Source organism: Bacillus rossius, chromosome 8 (assembly GCF_032445375.1).
Source record: "Bacillus rossius redtenbacheri isolate Brsri chromosome 8, Brsri_v3, whole genome shotgun sequence".
Taxonomy (NCBI): domain Eukaryota; kingdom Metazoa; phylum Arthropoda; class Insecta; order Phasmatodea; family Bacillidae; genus Bacillus; species Bacillus rossius.
Window position 1 is genome coordinate 23711234 of NC_086336.1, and position 13880 is coordinate 23725113.

At 38.5% G+C, this 13880-nt stretch overlaps 1 protein-coding gene across 1 annotated transcript in view; it reads right to left on the reverse strand.

The window, feature by feature from the left end:
* The window catches only part of LOC134535588 (regucalcin-like), a 79278-nt gene that overhangs the window by 28817 nt on the left and 36581 nt on the right, over positions 1–13880 (reverse strand). Inside the window, exon 3 of the mRNA XM_063374801.1 lies at positions 3962–4171. Within this exon, the coding sequence (XP_063230871.1) occupies positions 3962–4171 (210 nt within the window). The remainder of the gene's footprint in view (positions 1–3961; positions 4172–13880) is intronic.

Genomic DNA, 13880 nt, shown 5'->3' on the forward strand with positions numbered 1-13880 from the left:
ATCACTTGTAGACAGAAAGTGCCTTCTTAATTTTAACATCAAGAGTGTAAAATTTCAATACGAATGGGCAGAATTCTGATTTAAGGTGTATAAATGGAGAATGTGAGAGAAGGGATGGGGAAGGGTCAGAGTAAAGTAGTACACCAAAATATCATGTAATATACTAACATTTAATTAAAAGTCAGATCCAGGTTTTATTACTTTTAACTTCAAATCTGCAAAATTTCATTTAGAAGAGCCAAAATAATGCTTTAAGCGGTAGGAAAGGGAAAGTTTTTTTTTTTTAATCTCATGTTTTCAGTTAACTTCTTTTCCTTCAGTTGGATGTTGATGATAATTTTTTCACGTGAACTGTTAAAAATTTTACCAAGGAGAACAAAAAAATTTGCTTTAAGTGTGGTAGAGTGGAAAGTGAGTTGTTATTTTTAAACTTCTTCAAGCCAGGAAAAGGGGTAGGGATAACAGTTTTTATTATTTTTATAAAAATGTGTGAAGAATTTTATCAAGGTGGATGGGGTATTTTTTCAATATCATGTTTTGAATAGTTATTTTCCCATGAAAATCAAATAAATACATTAATTTCCCTCCTCTTTTGAACGTCAGTGTGCACGATGTCATCCAGTTATTCTAGTACTACATAAAATGGCGTGGAAAGGTAGAAGAAAATACTTTTTTGAGCTCTCATATAGTTGTATAATTTGATGGAGATAAATTTTTAATTTCATGTAGACAGTTAAATTTCTCTTAATTTCAACGTCAAGTTTGCCAAATTTCATCAATAAATGCCATAACACTGCTTCAGCTGTATTAAGGCGAATAAGGGGTGGATTATCGAAATTGTATTTAGACACGGAGATAAGAGAATTTTTTTTTTAAATCGGACATAGATTTTAAAATTTTAAATTTTAAATTTTAAAATTTTAAAATTTTAACACCCATTTTGCATAATTTCATTAAAAAATGAATATATACTTTTTAGGGTGAGTAAAAGTGGGATGGTATTTTTTTCTTCAAAATCGCATGCATGCTGTTAGTGACCTTACAATTTTTCTATATTATATGTTGAACAGTAATTTTCTTCTTAATTTAAATGTCATGTGTGCAAATTAAGAAGAAAATTACTGTTCAACATATAATATAGAAAAATTGTAAGGTCACTAACAGCATGCATGCGGTTTTCATGCAGAATATTAAGACAAATAAATTGTTATCCTTACACACAAAAATGTTTGTTGTCTGTTAATTTGTTCCTTTGTCCCGTGAGGGGTCTTAACAATTCATCAGATCTAGATAATTTTGCACACTTGACATTTGAAACACAAGAAAGGTCACTGTCTAGGTGTGATTTAGAAACACCACATCTCTCTTAAAACATAGTTTGGTACTTTTTTTATGAAATTAAGCACACTTTGCGTTTGAATAGAGTTATAAAATAAAAGGGAATGGGAGTGTTTTTTTTTATATTTTATAACTCTATTCAAACGCAAAGTGTGCTTAATTTCATAAAAAAGTACAAAAATATGTTTTAAGAGTGATGTGGTTTTTCTAAATCACACCTAGACAGTGACCTTTCTTGTGTTTCAAAAGTCAAGTGTGCAAAATTATCCAGATCTGATGAATTGTTAAGACCCCTCACGGGACAAAGGAACAAATTAACAGACAACAAACATTTTTGTGTGTAAGGATAACAATTTATTTGTCTTAATATTCTGCATGAAAACCAGTAAATTCAAAATATGGCTGAAATAAAGCAACAGTGAGTAATTATATATAGAGTATTTTTCACAAAAAAAAAAAACCTAAAGTGCACGAAGAATTACTATAAAACAAAATAAAAATCGTGGAAATAATATTTTTTTTTCATCATTTCTGTGAGAATATTAGGCTTCAGATTAGTATCTACTGACAGCATATTCTATATAAATGCAAACATCGACGGCTTATATAAAATAGCGTACCTGATAATGTACGCTCTATTATCCCAGTACCCACATTTATGAAGTCATCTGTCAACCATTCCCTAAATACCTTTTCAATATTTACTGTGAGCATTATTAAAAACATTTAAACCAAAAACTGTCAAAAAGTTAAATATTCGATTATATTTATCTATAGATAAAACTAAAGCTTGTGCAACACATAAAATAAAAATAAAATATTGCGCCAATTTTCGTGGCGTGACACAAAAATTCAATATTATTTTCGAAAACGTATTTCATGTAGGTACTAAACATTACCGTACTAATATTTTAACGAATTTGCACTATTTTTATTTCAGTATTACAACAATTTCTTGGCAAATGGTTTCCAAATTTTGTACAAGTGCAAATTATTTTTGTCAGTGTATCACTAAGAAATATTTTCTATTAATAACTGTGTACAGCTGATCTTACTGTATGTTGATTTTAAACTTGCCGACTGAATTAATAGAATAGGTTTTCTTGATCTATTTATATTTACGAATGTGTCCTACGTTAAGAAGCAAAGTAGCTATTCTTTCCGATGGTTAAAATTGAAAAAAAACATCACGTGCATAAAATGTGATAAAAAAGCTAGAGCTATGTCATAATGATGATATATCCGAGATATACGCTGATCTCCGTTATCACAGTTATTTGAAGTGCTGTCTTCAGTACGAAGAGTTCTGTTTTGAATCTCGAGGATATTATTTTATGCATTTGTTTGAGTTTTGTGTTTTAACACTTAAGTATCAGGAGGGGTACGTTAAGTTTATATGTCTGTTCCACATTAAACTAAATGCAAGAAAGATGTTTTTTCCATTATTTATAAAACCCAAATTACAATTTAAATTGTTAGTACTACAAAAACATATGAAACAGTCTCCAGGTATTTTTTTTTACTGAATTTGATTATTTTTAATTTTAACATTTATGCCGGTAAAATGTAAGCTATATCTAAAAGTAATTAATAGGATCGTGATAAGAAATAGTGAATAGTGTGCAATGCTATTACCTTAATGTTTACCAGTTTTGGGAAAAATAAAGAATGCAAAGATTTTTCGATAAGGGTGTGGCAATAATATATCGTGGAGTAATTGGAAAAAGTGGGAAAATAACACAAATATGTACAAGGGTTTTGCTATTTACAATGAGTCAACATAATACTTGTCAAAATAAAGAAAAACGTTCACAGCTTTACATTTTTAGTACCCCGTTTTTTAATTAACTAGCATTCTTGTCTTTATGTTTCTTCGTCTGTTGTGTACAAACATTGCAATATATTTTAAACTAAATACTCGATGAACTAGAGAATTGAGCCTTTAAACATAGTATAGAACTGGAAGGAAATGCACAGACAAGACTAAAAAGCAGAAACGAATAATATTTTCAAAATTTAATTCATGTTTTAAATATGGATTAAAAATTATAAAATAATTAATCATAGCCCAATATATGTAGATTTATAACACCATACATATTTCTTATCATATAAAAATGGTCCTGAAAATGGGTGACTGTGAATTTTTAAGAAGTATCTATGAAATTAATTGTATGATTTAAAATCAAAAACGTTAGGCCCATGCAATAGACACAATGGTTCATTTAATTTGCAATGCATTGTTTGTAACTTAGGTGAACAATTTATGCATATATTACGTGCGCCCCACGTTTTAAATCCTACCAGAATTTTCATAGGCATTAAAAATTTACAATCACAAATTTTCAGGACAATCAGTATTTGGTTAGGAATCTGTATGCGATTATAAAACTGTGTGAGGCTAGGATATTATTATATTATATTTTTCCATAATTTTTACAATGGTTGTTTGTTTAAAAAAACTTTATATAAATTTTGAAAGATAATTCATTTAATTTGCCTCAGATGTGATGGGAATACATGTTTCAAGAAACTGAATTTACCAACTTTTTATTAATCTCCGTGAAATGATCTTGGTTCCTGGCTTCGGCCTTGAGAGCGCTGTAGCCGGGGGTTGACTCACCCGCCCAGATGCGGCCTGAGGTGTCGGCCTTGCCGTCGTTGAAGCGGTTGCCCGGCTTGTCCGCGTCCACCGAGGCGAGCACGCGCAGCGACACCGGGCCCGTGCCGTTGCGGCCGTCCCACGAGAACACCACCAGGTCCAGCCCGCGCGTCGCCACGAACTGGTCCGAGGAGTTCTTCACAGGGATCACCAGGCTCACCGGCCCTCCTTCTGCACCCAGTTGACCAATTACAAGGTTGAGACAAGGGTTTAGGTGTTTCATATGCTACAGCTAAACGTACTCCTACACTGTTAACAATTTTCAGCTTAAATTTTCAAAGAAAGTTGGTTACAAATTATCCAGGGATCTTTGTAAATTTATGGTTGTAAAGTTTACTTTATTAAAACATGAATCCACAGTAATATATATATATATATATATATATATATATATATATATATATATTAGTAAACATACAAGAAATGGCTAGGACTCGTTTTCTTACATGAGCGTTTACCCTGTTTGCATCGAAAAAACAGATTTATTAGATTCTGCTGAGATACAGTTATTTTGGAATTACGAAGAAGCCTTCGTTTATTTCAGGTGCATTCTTCGTTGAAATGTCAGCAAGTTTACAGTAATTTATAACAGTGTATTTCACTATAGAACACGGCCAGTTCCTTATTTATAGGGAACGCATTTGGTATCCTATCCGTTGTCGAAATGTTGCCCGAGTTGCACAGACCCAATATTCTCGTCGATTTCGTCCAGATGGTGTACCCGCGACTGGTGCCTTTAAATGGTAAATAGTTTTATTATAATCGGGAGACGTACCAAGCGTGTTGGTGTGCCTAATGAACCTTTATGATAGTGAAACTATCGCGAAACACATTTGTACACTTTAATAGTCATTACAAGAAATAAACACAATTTCAAAAGTATTTCAAAAACTATAACGGTCGTTCTATTTTTGTGCGATGGTGCTTCTATCACTAAAATTATTGCAGAAACAATTATATCGATGGTTGCGAAACGTCCACTAGAATGCATTGAAAAGAGTTTTTAGCCTTGCACAATGCACCGTTTATTAAAATGGTTGCCACTTTGTTTCTAAACTGGAATTCTGTTTGGACACATTATGGAATGAGGCCCGCGAGTTATGTTACGGTTGTGTCGCAACGTCTTTGAATAAAACCCTCTCTTTTCTATGATAAAACCTTAAAGGAAACAATTTATGGACTAAGGAAAAGTTTGTTTTGAATCAAACAAACAAATTTATATGTGTGTATATATCTGTGGCTTGGTTCTAAAAGGGCCAATGTCAAAAATAACAGTTCCGAGATATTAAGCTCTGAATATATGGTTTATTATTAAAATATTAATGGCAAAGAAACTATGCACACCAATGTTATGATACTTCCTCAATACAAACTGGAGTCCATGACGAGTATAGTACACCAAGTCCAACTTCTCTAGACACATTAACCAAAAAAAAAAAATTAATGAATTGGCCCTTATATCGTTCAAAATGGGTTAAAAATGCTGACATTGGCCTTGAAAAAGCATACAAAATATATAATTAGAACCTTTAACTACTATTAAGACATACTATTAGATGAAATAATTTCAGTTCTTATCAATTTAAGATGCCTCTTGAACATAATCAGTCAATGCACATTAACATATGAATAATTTCACTAATTAATATTCTTCTCCACCATGTACCTATATTCTCTCACATTATGCTCAGTAAAAAATAGAAATAAATACATGTATTACATTGTAGCCCAACAAAACAACAAACAAAATAAGCACATCCATTTTATCCGCAAGGTTTTGGTTCGTATTAAACAGGTCTAACTTTCACTTTATTCAGTGTCTGCTTCATTTTCTTCACTGTCATCCGGGAGATACCCACCGGTAATCTCAGAGGATGGTGTGAGTCCCTTCAGGAATGACTCATAAAATTGACGACTGTTGGGATGAATGTAAGGTAAGAGAGGCTTCAAATAATTAACCTTCTCTACTGGAAGTAGTAATGGCATACTTTAAATAGGACTTAAGGTTGGAAGCGAGTAGTGTGTAATAGCCGGTCCGAGATCAGGGTTCAGGGTGTGGTGCCGGTGCCGGGGTCCGCCATCTTGGATTGTAACGTCACGGCGGCCATCTTATGAGAATAAGGGGACACAGCGTAACGGGACAAGTAGGACATTGACCTTTGACCCTCAAAACTAGTCAAAATTGGGCAAAAATTGCCCAAAATTCCTCAAAAATTGCCAAAGTATCCATTTCTGTAGAAAAAAATTCCGCCAAAAAATCTCAAAAAATTCCACAAATTAAAAATTCCCGTTTCCGAGGGAAAAATTTCCCGTTTCGAGGGAAAAATTCCCGTTTTTGCCCTTAAAAATCCCCGCGAATAGAAAGTCGCTTAAAGAGGCTTAAGCATCATTGTCTACAGCCTCGGATAAGCCTCTGACGTGATCTAGGATGATGACGTCACCGTTGCAATTTCCGTTACGGTCACCATCTTTAACTTTTGTATTTATTATCCGATTTTAATGATTTTTTTTAAATTATAAAAAAATTAAATAATAAATTTTTAATAAATTTTTTATAAAAAACAAACATTTACGACACGGAGTTCGGAGTCCTCGGTTCGAACCCGGTGAGGGCAAAAAAATAAAAAAAGGCGACCGAACCTTCCCCCTGTGGTGGCTGCTGGCAGACTGACTCCCACCACTTTTTTCAAAGCATATATAACATCATCTAGTATGACGTCATGACCGCCATCTTGTCTTCGATGCTGGAAGCCATCATCATTGTATCGTCGGCTAGAGTGCACCGACGCCATGTTAGTTTAATTCGTATCCGCTAGAGTGCAGTAAACATTTATTATTGCTGTGACACCCGCCATATTGTCATTTGGCCGCCATATTGAAAATCCGTAATTATTTAGATAGAAATTCGGGAAAAGTTCCAAAATTCATTAAATAAATCACTCATTAATTAACATATTGATTCGATCGATTCCCGTCCTCGGTTCGATACCCGATCGTTGCAATAATGTTTAATTTTATGTAAAAAATAATAATTTCAATAAACCATGTTCAACATTCGTAAAGAGACTCTTAATCCTCTACGACCACCATCCTATCAGACATCAAGACCAACATATTAGAAATGCGTAATTTTAATGCTAGAGATTCGGGAAAAAGTTAAAAATTCATTAACTAAATTTGTAATATATATACTGATTGATTAGATCGACTTAGGTCCTAGGTTCGACCCCTGGTCGATACCAAAACAACTTTAATATTTTAAAAAAGTACCACTAAAGTGGCAGGTTTGAGAAAATAAAAACACCACAAGTTCCTTTAAAAAAACTTTTATTACATAAGTATTACACTACTACAAGTACAAAAAAATACACAGACAAATTACTAAAGTCTTGTGGATTTCTCGATTTCCGCATCAGCCACCCACGATTTAAAGCGAGGTGGAAAGCCCCACCTCTTGACGTAGGACCGTCCTTTTCTTCGTTTTATAATCTTCTCCACCAAGTATGTATCGGGATACAACGTAGGCTGAATCTCTTCGGCATAGAAGCCGCCATGGATAGGTTTGTGGTCCAAATCTTCGAGGTAGTAGGTCCTAGGCTCTGATTCACGAACATGTGTCGCACGGAAAAGTTCGGGACTCCAGTTTGCAGTGAAACCTTTCTCGAAGATACCTTTCTGCTTGGAGATTCGCACAATGCCACCGACGTTAGCTTTATGCTTTCGTGGATCTTTCTTCTTCGTGTTGGAAAACACTGTTTGAAGCAGGCGATTGTCTGTTATGTCCTTTGGCTTCATTTTCGTGGTAGAATGCACCGTGGAATTATACTCGCTTATTAGTTTCGGCAAGATGTCAAGCCACTTGTAATTTCCGTTAGCCGTTCATCACCGCAGATTTTGACGGACTGAAGTCCATATCACCTGGGGTCTCACTTATATAGTCGCATTAGCTTGTTCAACACATGAGTCAAAACATTAACCATGAACATTATACTCACAATTAGCATTCTCGGAGCAATTTTTATAATGACGATGTAAGCTGTCGAGACGTGAAATTAGTTTACCGCACTTATTGAACTGAAATTGTATTCGTTTCAGTAAATTATTCGGACAACTGCTTCTTTCATGTCTGCGCGCATTCGTAGGTTTTGTAAAAGATGCGTCACAATATTTGCACTGATGCGCAGTACGCTCTTCATTAATTGAAATCTGGAATGCAGATGGTGAAACTTCAGCTGATGATGGAAGAGCACGTATCGTTGTCTCCTCTGCAGCAGGTATCAGGATCTCCAACGCTGTCGTGGTCTCCTCTGCAGTCGGTATCAGGATCTCCGACTCCATCAACGTTGCTGCCAACGAGGTCCCCGCTGCTGACGGTAGACAGTCTATTCCGGTCGACATAACTAAATCTCACGAAACTTAATGGAGAGAGCACGTCCGTACTGCACCGCAGTCAGAGGTGAACTGTGGGTCCAGTCGTCTGAACCTCGCTTATATACCCGTGGTCTACTGGTATACTACATGAGTCAAAATATTGTCTGTATTTAAAATGATTTTTTTTTCCTACTAGGTATCTAAAAAAATTGTAGAAATAAAAAACACACGAGTTCAAGTTTTACACATTTATTTATAAAAAGTACACAAATACATGTTAGGTTAAGGAATCAAGCATTTTCACAAGCAAAGTCTTTAATGCCGCATGGACTGACTCGTCGACTCCGGTTCCAACTGGTTCGTTGACTCCGGTTCCAACTGGTTCGCAGGCCACAGGATCAGGAACACAGGTTTCCAGCTGGTCATCTTCTGCGACGTTGACAACTCCGACAAGACATGGTCGATGACGCCACGTCTACGCCTGGGCTTTGGCACAGTGCTAGTTGGGACAGATTCACTGCCTGAACTGCGACGACGAGACGCACGCCGTTCGGACGTCTGCGTAGAAGCATCACAGGTCGCAACAGGTTGCAACACGTCCATGTTTGGTGTTGCACATGCAGACGAGGCGACTACCTCAGCGATGCTAGCAGGAAGGATTGTGTGTGGTCTCATGTGATAGACGGCACAGTTTTCAGGTTCGCAACAATCTACCAGCTGCTGAGTCGGTTCATAGGACACAGAAAAGTGCGCAAACCGCCAATGCTGAGCGCCTCCATCACAGGTTTCTGTATATGTACGTAGATACCCGGTATCCCAGTAGCTGTACTCGACACTGCTGAAGCTAGGTCTTGCGCTCACGTACACGTCAGCAGGAAGAAACTTAAACATCTTCTTGTAGGTCGAACGACAACTGAAGGCACGTACATAGGTATGTCATTTATATATGCAGGCTCCTACTAACACTGTGCGTGCTATTTCTGTATTAACTGCGAGTTTGTACAGGCACAGACACGATCAAACATGTCAAGTGGCTGCACATCGTATATTGCACTAAGCTTGCGCAGGGAAGGACAGCCGTAGTCGGTCTGTAAGTCTACAATTACAACTGACGCATCACACAACTTGCTCAGCCATTTCTTCTGTTCAGGCCCGGCAACGTAGATTATTTCGTTTTGAACTAGTAAATCTTCAGTATTGTTTTTCACTTGGTGGTAAGGAATCTTTCCTTCGTCCCACTCTAGTCCGTGATAATATTTACATAGCCATTCATTCGACCGTTTACTTTTTTCGTCTAGTAGTTTCCACGGATACGGAGGTCGGAAGCTTCGGGTTCGAGTCTTGTCTCCGGAGGTGACGCTTATTTCCTTGAGCACGAATCCATTTTGACTCTGGAAACCTTGCAGGTTTCAGTACATCTTGTCGCTAGCAATGCTCGGTCGTAACTAAAGTATCATCGAAAACGAAAAAGTATTTATGTCAGAATTTTCACAAGTTTGTCTCGACAATTGTACGATGCAAGCCGATCATGAAGTATCAGACAAAGCAGCATAGGTGTTTGGTGGAATATTTCCGCTAATCGTTATCTCGATCCTACAGTCGATGATGTTTGAATTTATTCGATCATCCTGTTTGGAAACGTCAAACACCATTAACGGAGCCTTGTTCTTGAAACTGTCGGGACTTAGTATCGGTGACTGGTCTCCGCCCGTAGTAAGCTTACTGAAACTTGGCATACATTTGATATGCTAGAAGAAATCTTCCACTTTCAAAATCCATGTTCATGTCAATGTACGGATAACTTTCGCTGTTTAAAAATATTTTTACATTGCGAATTTGACAGTTATCGAATACGGAGCGACTTACTCCTACATTGAGCTGTCTTCCGGTCTGAAGCCCGACGATGATGTATCTTGGTTTTTCCGTAGCGAAGCTGGACTTTACTATCCAATTGATACGCTGACTATGAGGCAAGCCAGGATAAGTTTCCAGGCTCCAGGATCGGAATGGCACATCGAAGTTCTTGCCATTTTCTATGTTCTTCAACATCTTGACTCGTTCAACGGTGCTCAATTGGATGTGGGGCAGCATCCACTCGATAGATGGAAGTTTTAGCGAGACATCTTGAGGGTTTTCTGCAGCGGCGACAATTGCATTAATGTGCGTGTTGGCTAGAAGCAGTACGAGCTCTTGTTTCGAATTAATTATTATATGCTTGTAGTCCTCAGCGAATCCAAGAAGCATGGACAGAGGAACACAAACTTCGAACTTCCCTTCGGCATAAACCGGAAGCTTATATTCTTCCTCGAGAGCCCAACCGGACATCTTTGCAGCAGACAGTTCATTTGGCGTGAGCGAAAGGTAATTTTTCATAGCAGATGTTATGCCTACATCTCTCGTCTGGTCTACCTCGACGCCATTGAGTACATATGTAATGCGCTCGATTAGGTGAAGAATACCATTGCAGGATATTGTTGTCGTTGTCGGGTGCGTACCATCCACTTTTGTAAGTGTGCCTCTTATACGTAGAAATGACTGCGAAGGTAAAGTACAAATATCTTGGTGCTGTACTGCAATGCGTACTTCCGATGGTAGTGCGTACGGTCCGAGCAGGAAAGGCTGGTACTCGTGCAATTCCACTTTCGTAATGCTGTCCTCAAAAATGACCGGATCTTCCACGTTGAGGATTTCGTCTTCCATATTTATTCGGCACTTGTCCAATACTGAGAAGATACTTTATGTTGTCAGGTGTTAATGCACCGATGTCTGGTAGAGAACTGTTCTTATTCACGACAATACGATTTCTTTTAGAACTGTTCGGTGTTACGAACTTTATGCCCATCGATTCAAGTGCAGACCGAATATAATTTCTTCGTCTTGAAAATTTACCAATGTTCTCGCTGGTCAACGATTCGGACGACGACTTCGTGTGCGCACTTCACGACGACTGGAACGTAAATTATACTTTGCGGTACTTCTACCAGTTTATATCCTGGCGGGACCATCGGCGAAAACTCGTGCAGCATGTTGCTTAATCTTCCGTTGAGATACGTTCTACTTGCCAAATTACAGTTTATTCTTATGACATTTATAGGCAAAATGTTTACTGCGCGCGTAGATTCGTACGTTCTTCCTGCATCATACACCTTTGATTCGAATCCTAACAGCGAACCTATGGTCCCAGGTTTCGTAAAGTCGACAATTTCACTGCATGTTAGAATGCTTTTTTGAGTGTTTGGATTTCCACGCAGTTGAAAGTCTACATCCTGTGGTAACATATCCCTGATGTAATTTGCAATGTCGTCAATTTCGTAAGATCCAACAGGTAACTGTATTTCATGAGCGGTCCTATCGCTTTTCAGGAAGCAGATCTTGCAGTTTTCTTCGTCGATATTAGGTATGGCATTATACGTTTGAAAATCTACGAGTCCGATACACCATTCTCCGTCTAAATCCAGAGGCGGGAAATGAACCGCCCGCAGCTCAGATGCGTGACCTCTCAGGGTAAGTGCTATCGACATGACTAATAAATTATCATCACTGCACAACCTTTAAGTAGCAATTTATATTTGTCAGCTAATTTTTGTTTGTTAAAAAGCGAAGACACAAGTGTCCGCAGTTTGGATGATTAGGCCTCTGTTCCGTTTCGTAATTGTAAAACAACGTAATGGACCGGCCCAGGTACCGCCTAAGTTCGGGCGGAGGGCGTAAATTACCGAAACTGTCGTAGAGTGTAGCTTTTTTTCCATACTTTACATAGGCCACCCAGTGCGTGCCGCGACCCGACGACGTGTCTAAATTAATTATGGCGCGCACACGTGTCTTTGGCTTGCTGGGCAAAGTGTCTCGCATAAACACGCCACGGAAATTTGGTATTTTAAGTTTGTGTGCGTACTTTATTAAATCTTTATTTGTGAGTGGACGTTTTGGCAAAGAACTTAGGATTTTTCCATTCGTTTCTTCCTCATGCCTCGTCCTGTCTTGTGAGATTGCAAGTAGAGTCCTGCGCAGTTTTTTTTACCGATGGCAATGGCTTCCATATTGGCGTTGTGTCGCTGTGCTTCTTTTAACTGCTTGCGCTCATTCTTCGAAATGTTGACTGCCCGCACTATACAGCTCGTTGCACCGATGAGGCCGCCGAGAGCACCCAATGCAGGCAAAAGCAAAGGAAGAAATCCTCCTATAATCTTCTTGTCGAGAGTCTGTAATTTTTGCTTGGCTTTTTGCACGCCTGCACCAGTCTTGCGTGAGTTAGTCTTTGACTTGATGGAGCTGGCTCGACGAGCACCCAGTCCTAATTTCGTCTTTGCCTTCATGATTTGAGATACGCCCCACGCTGCGATTTTCTCTCCTAGTCCCGCGTTCGACGATTTGCTTATATCTTCGGCTTCCTGTGCCAATATCTCGTCTGCCCGGTGTCTGGATTCCAGGTCCTTGCTTAATGAATATGCGATATCGTGCTGCTTGCACTTTTCGTCGAGTGAATTAATGCCCACGTCACCGCGGGCTAACCTTTTCGATAGTTTAGTGCCGGGGCCGCAGATTCTGTAGCCGGGAATGTGTAGCTCAAATGGTAGATTGTTTATCAGCGAGATCACGAGCCCTGCACCGATGAGTTTTTTGTTCTTACCTCTTCGAGTCATAACGCACAACTGACCAGAATGTATAAATGTGTTTGATTTTATACAATTACTTTAGTACAATGCAGGTCGTCAAGCAAGACGTGTGTTTACCCGTGCGCATTACGCAAGACGATGTATTTAGTGCGCGTGAATCACGACATGGCTTACTGTTGCCTTCTGCCGTACATGCATAATGGCAGGTCCGTCCAACTTCGGCAAAACGTGCGTTCTGCTGAGTTTACTGGAGTAACCAAATGGTTTTCGGTTCGAGAACGTTTACTTGTATTCCAAGTCGTTGCAACAGCCAAAGTACCAGCGCCTAGCAACTGTTCTACGCTCGGTGGATGGTCTGGAGTATTTTCCGTTTAGCGATAATACCGATGTGGTGTCTACCGACGAAGCAAAAGCCAATTCCGTGTTTGTTTTCGACGATTTAATGTGCGAGAAACAAGGCATAATACAAGAGTACTTTTCCATTGGCAGACACGCCAAGGTAGACTGCGTTTACCTGTGTCAGACGTACAGTAGAATACCAAAACATTTCCTACAAAACAATGCGTATGTCATAGTTTTGTTTCGCATGGACGAACTAAATTTACGCCACGCTTATGACGATCACGTAAACACCAACATGTCGTTCCAGGAATTCAAAGGCATGTGCTCCTTGTGTTGGAAAGACGAGCACTGATTTCTAGTCATCGTAAAGGACTGGCCTCTATATAAGGGCAGATACAGACGAGGTTTCGATCAGTTTATCGTCAAACATGAGTCAAAGCATTTCGAAATTTGGACATAGCAGTCGAGATTTACGTACTGCTCTCAAGTCTCATGATGACGTTATCCGCAAATACATTTCGCTATTGGCTCAAAAGGTGGAAAGTGTGAAA